The sequence below is a fragment of the Bison bison genome, unplaced genomic scaffold (genome assembly GCF_000754665.1).
Source record: "Bison bison bison isolate TAMUID 2011002044 unplaced genomic scaffold, Bison_UMD1.0 scf7180017864180, whole genome shotgun sequence".
NCBI lineage: Eukaryota > Metazoa > Chordata > Mammalia > Artiodactyla > Bovidae > Bison > Bison bison.
The window spans coordinates 8,816,992-8,835,546 of NW_011494752.1; the positions used below are offsets into that span (position 1 = coordinate 8,816,992).

The 18,555-nt window shown below is 59.5% G+C and overlaps 1 protein-coding gene across 1 annotated transcript in view; it reads left to right on the forward strand.

Moving 5' to 3' along the window:
* MYO15A (myosin XVA) overlaps positions 1-18,555 on the forward strand; it is a 46,278-nt gene that overhangs the window by 4,394 nt on the left and 23,329 nt on the right. Inside the window, 28 exon segments of the mRNA XM_010843167.1 lie at positions 933-1,015; positions 1,555-1,618; positions 2,210-2,319; positions 2,642-2,716; positions 2,844-2,934; positions 5,112-5,117; positions 5,288-5,391; positions 5,477-5,540; positions 6,404-6,517; positions 7,013-7,174; positions 8,151-8,264; positions 8,793-8,851; positions 8,925-9,048; positions 9,915-10,010; positions 10,433-10,564; positions 11,076-11,201; positions 11,894-11,971; positions 12,441-12,589; positions 12,683-12,728; positions 12,896-13,020; positions 13,493-13,610; positions 13,910-14,085; positions 14,538-14,622; positions 15,454-15,507; positions 15,605-15,686; positions 15,762-15,892; positions 16,313-16,408; positions 17,509-17,744. Of these exon segments, the coding sequence (XP_010841469.1) occupies positions 933-1,015; positions 1,555-1,618; positions 2,210-2,319; positions 2,642-2,716; positions 2,844-2,934; positions 5,112-5,117; positions 5,288-5,391; positions 5,477-5,540; positions 6,404-6,517; positions 7,013-7,174; positions 8,151-8,264; positions 8,793-8,851; positions 8,925-9,048; positions 9,915-10,010; positions 10,433-10,564; positions 11,076-11,201; positions 11,894-11,971; positions 12,441-12,589; positions 12,683-12,728; positions 12,896-13,020; positions 13,493-13,610; positions 13,910-14,085; positions 14,538-14,622; positions 15,454-15,507; positions 15,605-15,686; positions 15,762-15,892; positions 16,313-16,408; positions 17,509-17,744 (2,900 nt within the window).

The window sequence follows — 18,555 nt, forward strand, 5'->3', positions numbered from 1 at the left end:
GGTGGGTGGGCGGGAGGCCAGGGCCTCTGGGGTGATACCTGCTGTGCCCTACTTAGCACGAGGGCTGCCTCCTGGTGTCCCCTTTCCTCGCCTCTCAGGGGTGGAGGGGTGCGGGCTGGATTCAAGAGGCAGGAAAGGCGGGTGCCCAGGTGTCCTCTCCATTCCGTGGGTCACGTGCAGGCCTGGAACAAGTGCTCAGCCACAGCACAGCCAAACATGGAGAGCACATGAGTGCATGTGCTATGGCCCAGGCTGACGTGGCATCCTCAGGTCCATTGTGCACACTAGATGTGCACAGAGGAGGCCCTGCCGCCCAGAGCGGGCATTGGGACTTTTGTTTTGAGACCCCCAGATGCGGGGACACGGGACACGGGAGAAACTGTCAAATGGAAGTTGAGAGTGTATGCTGCATGTGTGTGCCCCATCCATGGACCACAGGCCGGCGTGCATGTCCACAGGCGCTCTGCAAGACTGCGGGGGCTGGGGGAGAGCCTGAGTGGCAGGCAGTACTGAGCCCGGGTCTGTGTGCATGGCTCAGTTTGCTCAGCGCTGGTCACGGGGTGTGGTGTCAAATGGGAAAGTCCTCATCCTTCGAAGGGCCCCAGGCAGCAGACATGGATGCTAGTCATCACATAAGCCAACTTGGGCATCACCCTGGAGAAGAGGGTCAGCCCCAGGAGCATGTGAGGCAGGAGGCCTTGCTCCTACAAGCATGTGCTCACCTCCTGGGCAGGACCCTTGGGAACATGTGGGAGTACTGAGGCCGGATGTGGGTCCCTGGACTAAGGGTTGCGTTCCGAGGCGGGGGTCCCGCAGGACCCACCCAACCTGGCCTCAGGGTTCCCTTTCCTGCAACGAGAGTGGGTCCTGGTCATGTCCAGGCCATGGGGGCCGGGGACGCATGCATGGCTGACTGCTGGTGTCTCCTCCAGATGCACTCAATCCGCAACCTACCATCCACGCAGCTCCGCGAGCAGCAGCAGGAGGACGGCGTGGAGGACATGACGCAGCTCGAGTGAGTGCTCGCCGTGGTCACCATGCTCCCAGCCAGAGCACTGCCTCTTGCCCAGGCACCCCTCACCTCCTGGAACATTTCCTCCTCTGCAAAGCGAGGGTCAGGCAGTGTCACAAAAGCCCAATAATTTGGAGGGGCTGGGTCCAGACCCCAGCCCTGGCCTTTACTGGCTGGGCCCAGGCGGTTACTCAGCCTCTTTGCCATGGTTTCTCACCTGCAGAATGTGGGGAGGCTGTTGTGGGGTACTGGCACAGCGGAGGTGCCCCAGATGTGAAGGCTGTGCTGGTCAATATCATTATCCAACCATGGGGACAGCCCTTACGTCTGCTACCTGAGAGCAACCCCACCTCGGAGACATGGGGACAGTGATTGTTATGCCCATTGGACAGATGGAAAAGCTGAGGCACAGAGAGGTTAAGTAATTTGCCCAAGGCATCACGGTTGGTGTCAGAGGTGGGACTTGAACTCTGACCTTTCTGACGAAGGCCCTGCCCCGAGGGGAAGGTGCCCCCTGACTGTCCCTCTCCATGCCTTCACAGAGACCTCCAGGAGACCACCGTGCTGGCCAACCTCAAGACCAGATTTGAACGGAATCTCATCTATGTAAGGCCTGGGGCCAGCACCTCCCTGGGCTGGGATCTGAGGGCTGCGGCTCCCCTGCCTCCTGGGGCTGCAGTGGACAGCATGGATTTCTCCTGCCCACCCAGACTGGAGTTTCTACTATTCAGCCATAGCATGCAAGAGCTGGGAGCACTAGCACCTAAAGTCCTAGAATACAGAGTCTGAAAATAGTGGGTGGCAGGAGCAGAGACCTGGAGACAGGGAACCCAGAAGTGTGTGACCCCTGCCACCAGGGGTCCAGTGGATTAAAGCTTCCAGAGACCCGGGTTCCAGAAGAGGCAGTCAGGGGGCGGCCCCAACTGTGAATGAATGAAGCAGGCAGCAGCTGTCGTGGCCATCCTTGCAGCATCGTGGCTGTGGGGCTTTGCTTGCTTCAGCCTTCTCTGGCCTCAGCCTGGTCAGTGCCTGACACTCCACCACCAGAGGAGATGACCCATCAGACTGTCAGGGGCCAAGGTGTAGGCACCAGGGCCAGGCAGCCAGGCATCTGTCCCCACAAAACAAGGATCCCGACTCCAGAAGTAGGGGAGGGAGGGATGCAGACAGGCACTGAGGCCACTGTCTGCCCAGCAGACGTACATCGGCAGCATCCTGGTGTCGGTGAACCCGTACCAGATGTTTGGAATTTACGGGCCGGAGCAGGTGCAGCAGTACAGCGGGCGGGCCCTGGCCGAGAACCCCCCGTGAGTGTCTCTGGGGCTGGGAGAAGGGATAGCCTGGGGTCTCCTGGGGCCCTGTCTGAGCTGGGGGTCAGGGCAGGTGGTGGTGGGTGGCCCAACAGTCTCTCCCCAAGCCTGGCCATAGCCCTCTCTGGGCGGCAGGCCACTGTTCTGCAGAACTGCAGGCTCAGTCTGGACAGGGAGCCTTGCAGGAGCATTCTCCTAGGAGTGGGCATGGAGCAGGACTGGCCGCTCAGCTGGGCAAAGGTGCCCCCTGCCCGCCCACTGGGAGGTTTGGGGGCATGGGGCAAGGCCTGCCCAGGAACCCTTTGGCCTGTCTCTCCAGCCACCTCTTCGCAATCGCAAATCTCGCCTTCGCCAAAATGCTCGATGCCAAACAGAACCAATGCATAATTATCAGGTGAGCAGGGGTGGGGCTGGGGACCAGCCTCCTACCCATGTCCTCCTGTGTCATGGCGAGGTCAGGAGAGCCTGGGGGACGGCACTGTGAGCAGGTGGCAGCTCACTCTGCTCCTTTGCCCGGGCAGCGGAGAGAGCGGCTCGGGAAAAACCGAGGCCACGAAGCTGATTCTGCGCTACCTGGCGGCCATGAGTCAGAAGCGAGGCGTCACACGGCAAGTGAGTCCATCTCTCAGCTGCGTGGTCTGTCCATCTCCCCCAGCCCAGCACCCAGGGATGCACAGGGAGGGCTCATAGGACTGGGGGCTCTTTCTGCCTGCCCTCCCTGGGAGTTCCTTCCTGCTCATGTCTCTCTGCGTGAGCTCTATGTTCCAGCTTCCTGGAGCAGCCCAAATAGAGGCTGCATGGGCCAGGGGTGCCACCCACACTCCCTGCCTGGCCTCAGCTTCATGGTCGTGAAGGAGGCAGGACTGGCCCGAATGTGGAGGTTGCAGGCAGGAGGTGCTGGGACACTGAGAAGGCCTGGCCAGGGTCTGCAGAATGGGAGTTCTGCTCAAAGCTAGGTTCCCTGAACTGAGAATGTTAGAACCTCGGTAAAGGCTTCCCAAGGACCCACTGTGTGCCAGGCCCAGGCTAGGCTCTGGGAGCAGGCCACAGCACCTGTTAAGCCTGCTCCTGCAGTCGGGCCCTCTGGGTCCATTCTGGGCACGACTGGGGTTACGGTCTTAAACAACGTCTCTTGTCTTGCCCACTCCTGCCACACTTGACCGTCATCCTCATCTGTCTCCCATTGACCAGCACGATGGTGCTGCAGCACCATGGCCCAGGGGCCAGCACGTCTCAGGGATCCTCCTGTTGGACTGGTTTTGGCCATGAGTCCTTGTGGAACCCAGTCTTGCCTTGATCAACTGATGTCTGGGCCACAGGCTCCATGTCTGGGCTGAGATGTGACAAGGGTCCCTGGGGTGGGGTCTTGGGAGGGCACTGAATGCTGCCCAGCCCAAACACAGCACCACCGCACCTGCAGGCCAGGCTGGATGGCCCCAGGGCCCTGATGGTCCCGCCCCGGGCTGCGTGCCTGCCTCATGCCAGGCACCAGGGGGAGAACTCACTCCAGATGCCCTCAAGGGGCACCCAGACTAAGGGATAGTACAGGCCAAAGCCCAGGTGGACCCTGACTCCTGGAGCACCCCCAGGCTGGCCCCCAGGCCTCTCTGGGCCTCAGGCCACTCCTCTGTGCAATGGGCAATATTTCTGGGACCAAGCTAGACTGTGAGTGCAGGGAACTGGCCCGGTCGCCAGGATAACAGGTGTCACTTCTCTGTATCCCCGGCCCTCCTGCTTCACCTGAGAGTTCATCCCAAGGAAACAGCGCAGCCAGAGAAAACGCTTCCTACACCACTGAGCTCGGGCTGTGGGGTCCTCGCTCTTCTGACCCTGGAGTACTGGGCATGTGGCGGCACACCTCTCCGAGCCTCAGCTCCCTGATCTGTAAATGGCTGATACTGGCATCTACCTCGTAGGATCATTAATGATGCTGTAACTGGGACAAAGGGTCTGGCATGCAGTAGTTGCTTACTAAGTGGGCACTGTAATTCGCTATGCCCTGGTGGCTCTGCTCTTTAACCCCTATTTCATCCATTCAGCAGATTCTTTTTTTTTTTTGCTTTTGGCTGCAGTGTGTGGCACACGGGAATCCTAGTTCTCCAACCAGGGATTGAATCTGTGCCCCTTTCAGTGGAAGCATAGAGTCCTAACCACTGGACCTCCAGAGAAGCCCCCTTGCAGATGTTTGTAGAGGGCCTCCTAAGTGCCAGGTCTTGTGTGGACCCTGGGCACCAGGCACGTGCAGACAGATTTCTGCCTGTGGGGCTGATGTTCCATCAGGAGACAGGTGTGCAGGGAAGGGCTGAGAGCGGCAGGGGAACAGAACTCTTAACGCCCAGGGGCCAGCACGGGCACAGTCAAGGGGACTATAGTGTTGGACAGATCGAGGGAGGGGACAGGAGACGAGGCGGGGCTGTGCCAGGCCTTCCAGCCCAAGGGGTGGGAGCTGTGGGGGACAGGGGCAGGACCTCACTCAGGATGCAGAGGACCCCAGGTGGGAACTAGGCAGGGCAGGAAGGAGGCCCTTACAGGATGCTGGGGCACAAAGACATCCTCAGAGCCCCCAGCCTGGGACTACACCTTGGTCCCTGAGCCCAGACACCTGGGTCTCCAAGGCTCAGGGGTCTGCTCTCACCTGGCGACTCTCCTGCCCACCAAGGACTTGGAGGGCTTGGCCAGTCCCTCTGTGATTCAAGGCACCCCGCATCCTGGGGGAGCTGGTCAGTCCTGTAGGTGACCCACTTCTGTTCTTGTTCCTTCCTCCTCCTTGGTCCTGGTGGCTCCTGAAGATAAAGGTACTGGGTGTGTGTGCACACGCATGTGTGGTGCAGTGGGGCAGCAGGAGGCAGGGCGGGGGGCCTGGGCGGCCTCGGGGGTCTGCAGGGAACCCACCGCCCTCATGAAGGGGAACCTGGGCTGGTTCCGCGTGCTCCCCACAATGCCCACATTGTCCTCTGGCGCTCAGATCCTGGAGGCCACACCCCTCCTGGAGTCCTTTGGTAATGCCAAAACCGTCAGGAACGACAACTCCAGCCGCTTCGGGAAGTTTGTGGAGATCTTTCTGGAAGGGTGAGTGGGCTGGTGAAGGAACCTGCAGGGTCTGTGTGCACTGTGCCAGGCGCAGCCCTGACCCCGACTGTGCCCACCCACCCAGGGGCGTGATCTCTGGTGCCATAACCTCCCAGTACCTGCTCGAGAAATCCAGGATCGTGTTTCAGGTGGGCTGGCTCTCCAGGGCTTGTGTGTCCAGGTGGGGGGCATGCAGAGCCTCGAAGCCTGGCACCTAGCTGAGCAGTGTATGTGTGTGTGTGTGTGTGTGTGAGCCTGTGGCCCATCTCCTCGTGTGTGTGTATGTACGTGTGTAGGTGTACGTGTGTCTATGTGTGTATGTATGTGCATGTATGTATCTCTGTATATGTGCGTGTGTGTATCTGTGCATATATGCATGTGTGTATGTGTATATCTCTGTGTGTATCTGTGTATGTGTGTGTGTGTATCTGTATGTACGTTGTGTGTGTGTGTATGTGAGCCTGTGGCCCATCTTCTTGTCATGGAAGCACACCAGACACCATCCTGCTGTAGGGCCTTTGCACAACTGTTCTTTGTAACTGGAGCACTCGCCCCCAGACACCTGCCAGGCCAAGCCCCTCACCTCCTCCGAGTCTTCCCCAGCATGCCACCTGCTCAGGGAAGATCCCCTGGTAAAAATGCAGCCCCTCCACCCATCAGACCTGCCCACCCACTGCTGCAGCATTTCCTTGCAGAGCACTTCTCCCCGCTCATGGTGGTCTGCCAGGAGTCTGTCTCCCCACCAGCAGGTGGGCTCCACAAGGCTCCTGGGGCTCCTTCCACCTTGTGCTTATTTCTCCAAAGTTAAACCCTGCTCAGGGCTCCTTCCCACCAGCACATCAGATCCCCCCACCCCCGCCAGTGCCAGGCTGGGGTCACTCGACTCAGAGGCGCCAGTCTCACCTGAGGCCTGTGTGTGTGTGTATTTGCGGGTACACCTGGGCTTATATGTGTGTCTGGGGGTTACCCGGGTGGGTGGCTCCCCTCTGTGCACCCACCCACCACTCCATAGGCCAGAAATGAGAGGAACTACCACATCTTCTATGAGCTCCTGGCTGGGCTGCCTGCCCAGCTCCGGCAGGCCTTCAGCCTTCAGGAGGCCGAGACCTACTACTACCTGAATCAGGTGAGTGCCAGCAGGTGTCTGAGGGCCCCTGGCCAGGTGCCCCCGCCCCATCATGCTGTTTGGGCCCAGAGACCATGTCCTGATGGACAGTGAAGGTATTGGGGTTTGGGGGGGTGAGTTCCTTTGCAGTGTCTCATTGTGGCAAGGGGGACAGGTGTCACTGGGGTCCGAAACCAAGGCAGGGGCAGCCTATGTGATTGTTTTTTTGGAGCCTGGAACAGAACTCAGTGGCCTGTGGTAACCACACTTCCCTCTGGAGCCTCACTTTCCTGTCTGTAATATGGGGACAGAATAGTTTTGCATTGCAGGGCATGTGAGGGTTAGGTGAAGGGAATGTTCTCAGAGCCTTCAGCACAGGGCCTGGCATGCGGGGCTGCTTGGAGCCCCTCGCCCCGGGAGTGGATTGAAAGCTGAGAGCCCAGGCCAGGCTGCAGGCCAGGGCAGAGCAGGAACCCCGAGGCCCCCACCCAGGGTCCCGACTCTGTCCTTACCCAGGGTGGGAACTGTGAGATCTCAGGGAAGAGCGATGCGGACGACTTCCGCCGGCTGCTGGCCGCCATGGAGGTGCTGGGCTTCAGCGCGGAGGACCAGGACAGCATCTTCCGCATCCTGGCCTCCATCCTGCACCTGGGCAATGTCTACTTTGAGAAGGACGAGGTGAGGGCGCTGCGCCACAGGACAGCTTTCTCGGGACATGGGCATCCCCCCGAGGCTGAGAGCTGGCAGCTCACAGCTGGAAGCACTTGGTCCACAATTTGGGGTTGTTCATCTTTTTCTCATTGGTATATAGAGCTCTTTATATATGTTAAGGAAATCTGTAGGAATTGCAGATATATTTTCTGATTTATCATTTATGTTTTGGTTTTATTTACAGATTTTTTTGGTGTTTTGGATTTTTTTTTTTTTTGCTACAGAGATTTTAAGGATTATTTTCAGAAATTTCCTTTATCAAGTTTTTTCTTATACAAATTTCAGACTTTTCATCATTTTTAGAGAATAATCGCTTTAAAATTATAAAAGCCTTTTTCTGTAATTTTTTCAAGATCTTTTAGGGTTTCTGTTTGATTTTTTTAAAACATTTAAATCTCTGGTTCATCAGAAACTTACCTTAGGAAGGTAAAAGGTAGGGATCCCAGGCTGTTTTTTTTTTTTAATGGTCACTCAGTCTCCCAACTTGAGAAATACATATTTATCACATGCTCAATTCCTGTGTCCTTTTGTGTCCGATTCCACACTTTTTATTGTGCTTCGTTGATTTGTTTATGAACGATGTGTCTGACGCCACAGTGTTTTAATTATTCTAACTCTATGTTTTACTATCTCATGGAGTCCCTGGAATTCCTACTTCAGAATTTTCCTGGCTGTTCTCACTTGTTTCCCTATTTGTATGTTGCTGTTCAGTCGCTTGTGTCTGACTCTTTGCGACCCCATGGACTGCAGCACGCCAGGCTCCTCTGTCCTCCACTATCTCCTGGAGTTTGTACAAACTCATGTCCACTGAGTCGGTGATGCCATCCAACCATCTCGTTCTCTGTCATCCCCTTCTCCTGCCTTCAATCTTTCCCTTTTTTTGTATGAATTTTATATAAAGAGCTCATCTAGCTCCATAGGCACTCCTGGGGGTGTTTTGCAGACAGACGCACAGGAGGTGGCCTCTGTGGTGAGCGCTCGGGAGATCCAGGCCGTGGCCGAGCTGCTGCAGGTCTCCCCCGAGGGCTTGCAGAAGGCCATCACCTTCAAAGTGACCGTGAGTCCCTGGTGGCTGGGGCCGCTTCATGCCCCATGCTGTGTGGGCCCCCTGCCCCTCTCCCCTGCCTCCCACTCCTGTCAATCTCTGGGTTGGGCCCAGAGTTGGGTACCTCAGACCCCAAAGGCATTACAGCCTCCAGGCCTTTGCATGGCTGTTCCTGTTTTCACACCCACTCAACCTTCCAGACCCAACATAGACATCGCCTGCTCCAGGGAGCCACCCCGACCCCTGGCTGGGCCTGTCCCTCCCACAGCCCCTGCCCATCCTCCCTTTCCGAGGCTGACATCACTGTTGTGTCTGCTTATACAAGCTCCTGTCTCCCTGACGGTGGGGCAGCCCCCACCCCACCAGCAAGCCAGGCAGCAGAGGGATGAGGGTATGCGTCCTGCCCCCTGGTTGTGCCTGAGACCAGTCACACCAGCTCCACGATCCCTGCTCCACGCCCCTCCCCCCAGTTCTCTGGGGACTTCCCAGAGGTGGTGGCCAGCGCACTGTCACTCAGAGCCCCCTCCCCCCACACCCCAGGAGACCATGAGAGAGAAGATCTTCACCCCCCTGACGGTGGAGAGCGCCGTGGACGCCAGGTGAGGCCACAGCCCCACCTGAGGCCCTCCGCCTCCTCACTGTGCCTGCCCCCTCAACACCTCTCTGCTCCAGGGATGCCATCGCCAAGGTGCTGTACGCATTGCTGTTCAGCTGGCTCATCGCCAGGGTCAATGCGCTGGTGTCCCCACAGAAGGACGCGCTGTCCATTGCTGTCCTGGACATCTATGGCTTCGAGGTGGGGCTCCGGGGGGAGGCTCTAGTGCCATCAACTGTTCAGGGCCCTCCCCCATTATTATCTTCCTCCATTCACCCACAAGCACTTCCTGGGGCTTCCAGGTGCCAGGCTCTGTGGGTGACACCAGGGACCCCAGAAAGGACCAGACCTGGGCGCTACCCTTGAGGTGCTTCCAGGAGGGACTGGGTGAGGTTCCAGTGGACAGACGCGGACAAACACATGTGGTCAGAGCCATAACAGTGGCATCCTGGTGCTGGGGGAGCCTGGAGAAGATCCCTAGCTGGTTCCTTAAGAGCCAGTCAAGGCATTTGAGGTGGAGAGAATAGTCATGCAAAAGCTCAGGGGTGTGGGGAGCTGGAAGTCATTTGGGGGGTCAGAGTGGGGGACATGGAAAAAGACAGGCAAGATCAGAACAGCGGAAGCGGCCGCTGAGGTTCCCATGGCACCTGTTATGTGCCGGCTGCTGTTTTGAGCTCTTGATTTGTTACTCACTTAATCCTGATAGTCGCCTGGGAGGTGGGCACTGTCATCCCCATTTTACAGATGGGGAAGCTGAGGCACTTGGGGTAGAAAGTGGCAGACCCAGGGTCGGAACCTAGGTAGAAGGTTCCAGGGCCTGGGCCTCAGCCACTACCTGGGCCACCTCCCATGGTTCCTGAACCACTAGGCTCTCAGCTGTGCCCAGAGGGAGCCCCCGAGGGGTCTGAGCAGAGGGCTGTGCACAGGGCTTCAGCTTGCTGAAGTTGTGGTTGTGGAAGGCGGGGATAAGGCTGCATGGGGAAGGAGGGGGGGGAAGGCCCTGGGTGGGGACAGATGGGCTGCTGGCCACAGAAGTGCAGGGCCCAGCCTCTCTGCCCATCTGGCAGGACCTGAGTTTCAACAGCTTCGAGCAGCTGTGTATAAACTATGCAAACGAGAGCCTCCAGTACCTCTTCAACAAGATCGTCTTCCAGGAAGAGCAGGTGAGAAGCCTCTGTCCGCTCTCCATCCTGTCCTGCCAGCCGCTGGGCCACCTCAGAGGCAGACAGGCTGTGCTGGCTCTTTAAGGACAAACAAGAGGTCATCCATAGGCCCAGTGGAGGGCGAGGCACTCTGAGCTAGGGACCAGCATGTGCGTAGGCCCTGCTCTGAAGGGGCAGGTGCGAGGGTGCTGAGCCCAGAGAAGCCCTCCTGTGGTCCTCCTCACCCTCGCAGGGCCATCAGGCTGGGGACAGGCAGGGCCCAGAGGTGGCTCATGTTGTGCTGCCCTGCTGGGCATGAGCTCCCTGTGCTGGGAGGGGTGCAGGTGGAGGTGCCCCGGTTGGGCCCCTCTGGATGGTGTCCACCTGGGGGACAGGGTGGGAGGCACTGGGCGGGGCTGGAGGCCGAGGACCGCTGTCCACAGGAGGAGTACATGCGCGAACAGATCGACTGGCGGGAGGTCACCTTCACCGACAACCAGCCCTGCATCAACCTCCTTTCGCTGAAGCCCTATGGCATCCTGCGCATCCTCGATGACCAGTGCTGCTTCCCCCAGGTGTGCGCTGAGTACGCTGCTTGGGGCACGTGGCACTCTGAGCCGGTGTCCCCACTGGGCCCGAGTCCTGCACTCCACCCTGCTCTGGCCTCTGCTCGGGGGCTCAGGACACCCAACCTGGGGTTTCAAACCCGGGGTGATTGAGGCTGGATGGGGGCTCTGGAGGAGGGGCTTTGCCAGCCCGTGGAGTCACAGAAGGCTTCCTGGAGGAGGTGACCTTGGAGTTGGGCCTCAGATTCTGATTGGAAAACACGAGAGTGGTATGGGTGCTCCGGTCAGTGGGACTAGAGAGAGCAGAGACAGAGGGGCTGGAGGGAAGGCAGCTGGGAGCCCACCCTTCCACAGGGTCCATTCAGGTTGTCCATACTGAGCAGCAGACAGCCAGGGGAGCAGGGACTTGCTCCTCCTCCCTGCAGCTTGCAGGGGACCAGTCAGGGCTGGAGAATTTGCCACCAGGCCAGCTACTGCCTGCCCGGGCCTTGCCCACCTGCTGACCCCTGCCTGCCCCCAGGCCACAGACCACACCTTTCTGCAGAAGTGCCATTACCACCATGGCGCCAACCCACTTTACTCCAAGCCCAAGATGCCACTGCCCGAGTTCACCATCAAGCACTACGCGGGCAAAGTCACCTACCAGGTGAGATCCCGAATGGCCCACATAGCCTCTAGTCCCAGTCCCCATGCCAGAGACACCCGGACCTGTTGCAGTCTGGCCCTGCTGATCCTCAGCTGTGTGATCTTGGCCAAGTCCCTCTACCTCTCTGAGCCTCAGCTTTCTCATCAGAAGAGTGGGAACAATAGTGCCCATCTCCCGGGGTGAGTGAAGAAGTCCAGGGCTCGGCAGACATGGTGAAGAGGAGCGCCCATCAGCAGTGATCACTGTTACTGCTGTCATCTTGGCTCTTTCCTGCCCTGAGGTGTCTCAGACCAGGATTCCAAGCTTCTGTCCCCACTGGGCCTCATTTTCCTCATCTCTAGAATGGGCACAGGTCAGAGTCCTGAGGACAGGCCACGACGTGGACTGGGCATGTGGCTACTGCCCCCTCTCCCGCTCCCCAGGGAGTGGAGAGGACAGTGGGACAGGAAGGCGGGAACCATAGCAGGCGGAGGGACCCGTCCCTCTCAGGACAGACAGGGAGACCGAGGCCTGGAGGGCAGGGCCAGGGTCCCCTGGGGCCATGAGCCCCTGACCCACTGTAAGGAGGAGGGGAGAGGAGGGGAGCGGGCGGTGCACACACCCTGGGATGAGTCAGCCTTCCGCCCTGTCTCCCAGGCCGTTGGGGTAGGGTGGGGTCCACACCGAACTGCCTCTCCCCTCCCCCTCTCCAGGTGCACAAGTTCCTAGACAAGAACCACGACCAGGTGCGCCAGGACGTGCTGGACCTGTTTGTGCGGAGCCGGACTCGGGTGAGCGAGCCTCGCTGCCCTGGCCCCCCGAGCACCCAGCCTGCCGTCAGACCCCTTCCCCAACTTTGTCCAGACTCTGGCTCAGCCCGGCCTATCCCTCCCTGAGGGGTTCTCCTACCCCCTGTCCTCTCGGCCTCCACGTCCCCCCCAGGTCGTTGCCAGAGTTCATGGCCAGGTGTGTCACAGGCCCCCTTGGGGCCAGGCATGCAGACTCTAGTGCCCCATGTTCCCCCACAGGCAGGCCACTTGGAAGGTATGAGCACCCTGACTTGAGAAGAATGCCAGCCGGGAGGGCATGGCTTTCAGTCAGGGCAGGGGTCCAGCAGTCACTTTCTGATCCCCGGGTCCAGAGACTGATGCCTTTTGTTCTTCCCCTTTCTCTTTCTCTCCGTCCATTTCCCTCCTTGTTTCTGCCTCTGGGCCCTTCCCCTTCCATCTCCTGGCACCTTGACCTTGACTGCTGGCCCAGGTGGTAGCACACCTCTTCTCCAGCCATGCCCCGCAGGCTGCCCCTCAGCGCCTGGGCAAGAGCAGCTCCGTCTCCCGGCTCTACAAGGCGCACACGGTGGCCGCCAAGTTCCAGCAGTCACTTCTGGACCTGGTGGAAAAGATGGAGAGGTGGGTGTGGCAGGTGCCCCCACCCTGTGACCCTGGGGGCAAGCACCCTCCGTCCCCAGGGCCTCACACTGCCCTCCTCTCGACTCTGCCCAGGTGTAACCCCTTGTTTGTCCGGTGCCTGAAGCCCAACCACAAGAAGGTATATGATGGGGGTGCCCCTGGGGGAGCCAAGTCCTCTCCCCATGCTGTGTGACCTTGGGCGAGTGGCTTTGCCTCTCTGGACCTCCCATCTGCCCAGCCCACCGAGGAGACCATTGCATATGTTTGGGCCGATACACAGGCTTCCTCTCTGGGCCCTCCCCCCAGGAGCCAGGCCTCTTTGAATGTGATGTGGTGACGGCCCAGTTACGCTATTCAGGGCTGCTGGAGACTGTGCGGATTCGGAAGGAGGGCTTTCCGGTGCGGCTGCCCTTCCAGGTGTTCATCGACAGGTACCTTGGTCTGGTGCTTCCTGAGTTCTGCAGACCCCTACCCAGGCCCCCATGGCCCCAGGAATTCACAACCCAGGCAGAATAGGGCTGGCCATGCACGGTTGCTCAGGTTGTACACTACACAAGACCACCACATACTAGCTGTTACGTGGCAGATATATTTACTACTTTGCATTTTTCATAGTTCTATTATGTATGTGTTGATTCCAAAGAGAAGTGATTTTCATACCTATTACTACTATGACAAGTTTCCAGCAGATGGCGTTAAAGCATTTTCTTGTACTGAAAGCATTTATTATAGTTTAATGCTCTTTTCAAGCAGCCTTGGGACAGAAAGCCCTTTTCTGGTTAGAAGAGACTATGAGTAAAGGCTCTGCTGGGACCTAGGCTTCCCGGAGACAGGGGTTGGGTAGTGACCCTGAGGTCTAGCAGGCAGCCGGATGGGTCCAATAGCTGGATTTGGGGCCTGCAGATACCGCTGTCTAGTGGCCCTCCAGCACAACCTGCCAGCCAGTGGGGACATATGTGTGTCGGTGCTGAGCCGCCTATGCACGGTCACACCAAACATGTACTGTGTTGGTGTCAGCAAGGTGAGTCCTACCCACGCTCAGCCCCTGGGTGCCCTGTGGCTGGAGACTGTGGGCTCAGAAGTGCCCAGGCCAGAGGCCATCCAGCCAAGCTGGGGCATGGATGCTGATCCCACCTCCACACTCTGCCTGGCCGCTCTCACTGTCTGATTCACCATCCTGCCTTCCCCACCTCTCCAGACTTGGCCGCCCTCCACCCGATCCGGGGCTGGCCTGTCCTCTGTCTCCAGGGACTCCTGGGGAGGGCGGGCCCAGGCAGTGCCCGGGAGCTCTCAGCCTCAGTGCTCGCCTGCTGCCCCCAGCTCTTCCTGAAAGAGCACTTGCACCAGCTGTTGGAGGGCATGCGGGACCACGTTCTGTGCCTGGCGGCCATCACACTACAGCGCTGCCTCCGCGGCTTCTTTGTCCAACGCCGTTTCCGCTCCCTACGCCGCAAGATCATCCTGCTGCAGAGCCAGGCCCGCGGCTACCTGGCCAGGTGCAGGCCCAGGGTGGGCAAGGCTCCCTGGGTTTCTGTGGCCAGGCCCCAGGAAGGCCGAGCCCGAACTTGGGTAGTGAGTTCCCCATTCCCAGAGGCATGCACCCTTCCTTTGTGGGAAGGGTGATCAGATTCTGTGTGTCTTTCCCTCCCACCCCCTGGTCCTTGTGACTGGTAGGTAGAAATCCATCCAACCAAGAGGGGCCCCACCCTGCATCTCCCAGACCCTGGGACAGCCAACAGGCCCTGCCACTCCATTTGCTGTGTGACCTTGGCCAAGTCACTGCCCGTCTCTGAGTTTGTTTCCCTTTTTGCATTGGGTCCCAGAGTGAAGTGTGGACACTGACACCCCAACAAGGCAGGTGTAGGCATCTCTTCCCCATGGTCACCCATGACCCTTGCCCCCCCGGCCTTCCTACTCAAAACCCCTTCTCCTCTTCTCTGTGCCCCAGGCAGCGGTATCAGCAGATGAGGAGGCGTCTGGTGAAGTTCCGGGCCCTGGTGCACACGTATACGAGCCACCGGCGTTACCTCAAGGTGCTGTAGGCTGGGCTTTTGTCCCTCCCCCCGGAACCAGGCCTGCCCCGTCAGGGTCCATGGGGCGGCAGGGACGGGGAGGTGGCATTTGGCCTGGACAGGCTTGGGTTCAATCCCCGCTTATCCCTCTGTAGCCCTGCTCTCCTCACCCATCCCTTGGGGTGTGCAGGGGTTGAATGAGAGGCTGCGGGGAGGGTGTGGCCCGGCACAGGGCTCACAGCAGGGCCTACAAACCGGGCATGATTAGAATTTAGCGACCCGAGCAGCACTCGCTCTGGTTGTGCCCTTGTCTCGGTGCTGGTCTCGGCCTGTTGTCACATTTCCACAGCCAGACAGACAAACATAGCCCCGAGGAGCTGCACACCTTTGCTGGAGTTTTGTGGGGCAGCAGGGAGGTGCTTCTCTGGTAGCCCCGGGACAGTAGAGAATCCACCTGCAATGTGGGAGACCCGGGTTCGATCCCTGAGTCAGGAAGATCCCCTGGAGAAGGAATTGGCAACCCACTCCAGTATTCTTGCCTGGGGAATCCCTGAAGAGAGGAACCTGGCAGGCTACAGTCCGTGGGGTGTCGCAAAGGGTTGGACACGACAGAAGGACTAACACTTTCCAGGGAGGGGCCCCAGAACACACCTCTCTGCTGCTGTCCGACATCCTGTGCGTCTCTCCTTCCCCAAAGTGTCACTGCTCTGCCCTCTGCCTGAGTCTCTTGCTCTCTTCCTCCCACACCCATTTCTTTGGCCACACCACTGCCTCCCCCGTCTGTGAGGTGGGCCTGGGGCCACCGTCCCCTCTGCCCACCGCTGCCCGCCTTGACCGTCTGCTCTCCTGCAGCTGAGGGCGGAGCGGAGGCTCCGGGTGGAGGAGGCATGGCTGCGGGAGCAGGAGGTGGGTGTGGGGTCCAGGTAGCTGCGGGGGACAGGAAGGGAGGCCGGCAGGCGGGGGTGTGGCAGGCCTGTCCCCTCACCCTGTGCTGACCCCCCAGGAGCTGAGCAAGCGGCAGGTGGTGGCCGTGGGGCACCTGGAGGTCCCGGTGGAGCTGGCTGGGCTCTTGCAAGCTGTGGCGGGTACGTCAGTGCTGGGCGGTGTTGGGGGGCGGGCTGGCCAGGGGGCCAGGCCCCTCAGACCTTCTCTGTCCACAGGCCTCAGGACAGCCCAGGGGCCCCGGGTGGCCCTTGTGCGAACTCCTCGGCTTCGGGCCGAGCCCCGGGTCACGCTGCCTCTGGACATAAACAACTACCCCATGGCCAAGTTTGTCCGGTGCCACTTCAAGGTAAGAGCTGGAGGAGACCCAGTGACAGCTGGCATTTTCCTCGGATATGGCCGACTTCTGGCCACGCCCTTTGAGAGCAGGCCAGAGCTCTCCAGTTGCTGGGTCATGAGGAATCTAGGGACTCCGGGGGCCTGGATGGTGGTGGGGGGCCTCCGGGGCTCCGGCAGTGGCTGTTTGGAAACATTTCAGAAACCTGACAAGCAGTGAGTGGACCCACAGCATGTCACCCCCGCTGCTCATCTCCTGCCCTCTGGGGACATCTTAGAGGGGCTCTGCCCTGATGCGCTGAATCTCCATCTGCATGCTGGGGACCAGAGCCTGGGCGCCTTAGGCTCGTGTGCCCCAACCCGGCCTAGAGCAGCGGGTCCGGAGGTGCCCCTGCCTCCCAGCTCTGTGCCCAGGTGCCTGCTCTGTGCCCAGGAGCCTGCCTTTGGGATGCTGACCGTGCCCCTGAGGACGCCCCTCACGCGGTTGCCAGCGGAGTACCATGTGGAGGCTGTGGGCATCTTCAAGCTGGTATGAGTCTGCACAGACCACCTTCCAAATCACAGCCCCAGCCTTGAGGCCAGACAGGAGACCCCCATGCTGCTCCCCTGGACCCTCCACCAGCCCAGGCCCTGAGCCCTTGGAGGAGGGACTTCTGGGAGGGACTTCAGAGAGGCAGTGTCTGTCCTCTTCTCTGGGGTGGGGTCTGGGGATGGGGGCCTGTCTTGCAGTTGTCTCGGCAACATGGCTGCCTCCCAGCCTCTCTGGAGCTTCCAGAATAGAGCCTCGTCTGAAAGGGGAGGCAGAGAAGACGTAACGAGTGACCCACTCCTGTGGACAGAGCGGGGGATGGGGGTCGGGGAGCCCAGACAAGGCCCCTCATGCAGCCCTGGGCAGAGTCAGGGAAGGCTTCCTGGAGGAGGCGGCAGTCTCCCAGCCAGGGCGAATGGAGAGGTAGAGAGGAGAGAAGTTGCCATGGTCAGAACAGAGACTCAGAAGAGTAAGGCCAGAGGGGCAGGAGGCTTTGACCAACAAGCCCAGAGCTGAGGCTGGGCTCTCAGGGGCACAAGGGAGCCACGGATGGTGCTTCCATGGGAGATGTGGTTGGGTATGCATGCTAGAAAGTGCCCTCTGGGGCCTGGATAGAGCTGGAGGTGAGGGACCTGCTGGAGGCCAGGGTGTGGGGAGGGGCTGGGGCTGTAGAAGGTTCGTGAGCAGGAGAATCTTGACTTTCCCCAAGCCCTGGTCACTTGGCCCAGGGTAAACCAGGCTGGCTTCCCAGGTGGCACTAATGGTAAAGAACTCGCCTACCAATGCAGGAGATGTAAGAGACGGGGGTTCGATCTTTGGGTTGGGAAGATCCCTTAGAGGAGGGCATGGCAACCCACTTAAGTATTTTTGCCTGGAGAATCCCATGGACAGAGGAGTCTGGCGGGTTACAGCCCATAGGGTCACAAGAGTCAGACACCATTTAAGCGACTTAGCATGCACAAGCCTGTTACAGTTTTACTGTGGGGGAATTTTATATGGGCAGGGGGACTTGGGAAGGACATGTGAGGGATGCATATGAAGGGGTGGGGACCAGTGGGAACAGCCCTCTGAGAGGCCCAGGAGAATCTGCTTGTGGCCAGATCCTACGTTTCATGGGCGACCCCCAGCTGCACGGCGCCCGGGACCACGTCTTTGGGAGCTACATCGTGCAGAAGGGACTGGCAGTGCCCGAGCTGCGGGACGAGATCCTGGTGCAACTGGCCAACCAGGTGTGGCGCAACCCCAGCTCCCACAACGCCGAGCGGGGCTGGCTCCTGCTGGCCGCCTGCCTCAGCGGCTTCGCACCATCCCCGCGCCTGGACAAATACCTGCTCAAGTGAGTGGAGCTGGGGGGCCAGGGCCCAGGGCAGATGCCAGGCCAGGCAGGAGGGAGGCTCTGTGCCTGGAAGCTCAGGCTCGGGGGCTGGCCCAGGGCTTCATGTCAGAGGGCAGGGGTCAGACAAGACTGGATACAGGGCTTCCAGAGCTCAGCGGTGGCCGGACCAGGGTGTGGGGAATCTGGAAGAGAGGTGCTGACCTCTCACGTGGTGAGCAGTGGGTTGCAGCAGGGTCGTTAGGCGTGTAGATTCCAACAGTCTGTGTTCAAATCCCAGCTCAGCCACATGTAAGCTGTGTGACCTTGGGCAATTTAAATAACCTCTCTGAGTCTGTTTCCTCACCTGTAAAATGAACATGGTTAGAGTACCTACATCAGGCTGTGTGAGGATTAACCATGCAAACACGTGTGAAATGCCGAGAGGACAGGCTGGTGGTAAGCGCTGTGTAAGCACGGCCGTCGTCAGCATCCTGATCGTGTTAAGGTGATGGTGATGTCCCCCTCCTTGGTGACGAGGTTGATTTGCATGGGAAAGAGCTCAAGCAGGCCCTCGGTGCGAAACCTAGCTCTGACTTTCCCGCCGTGTGACCTGGGGCGACTCACTGCCTCTCTCTGAGCCTCTTTCCTGACCTGGGAATTGGGGATGGTAACAGGACCCACCAGTGGCTGTGAGCTGCAGAGCATGCAGAGCCTTCCTGAGCTCAGCACAGTAGGGGCAGCTCCCTGGGACTCTGCCAGGGGAAGGGCCACTACCTGCCCGCTGGGCTTCCCATGGGCATGGCTCTAAGCTTCCTTGTGGTAGGCCCCGGGC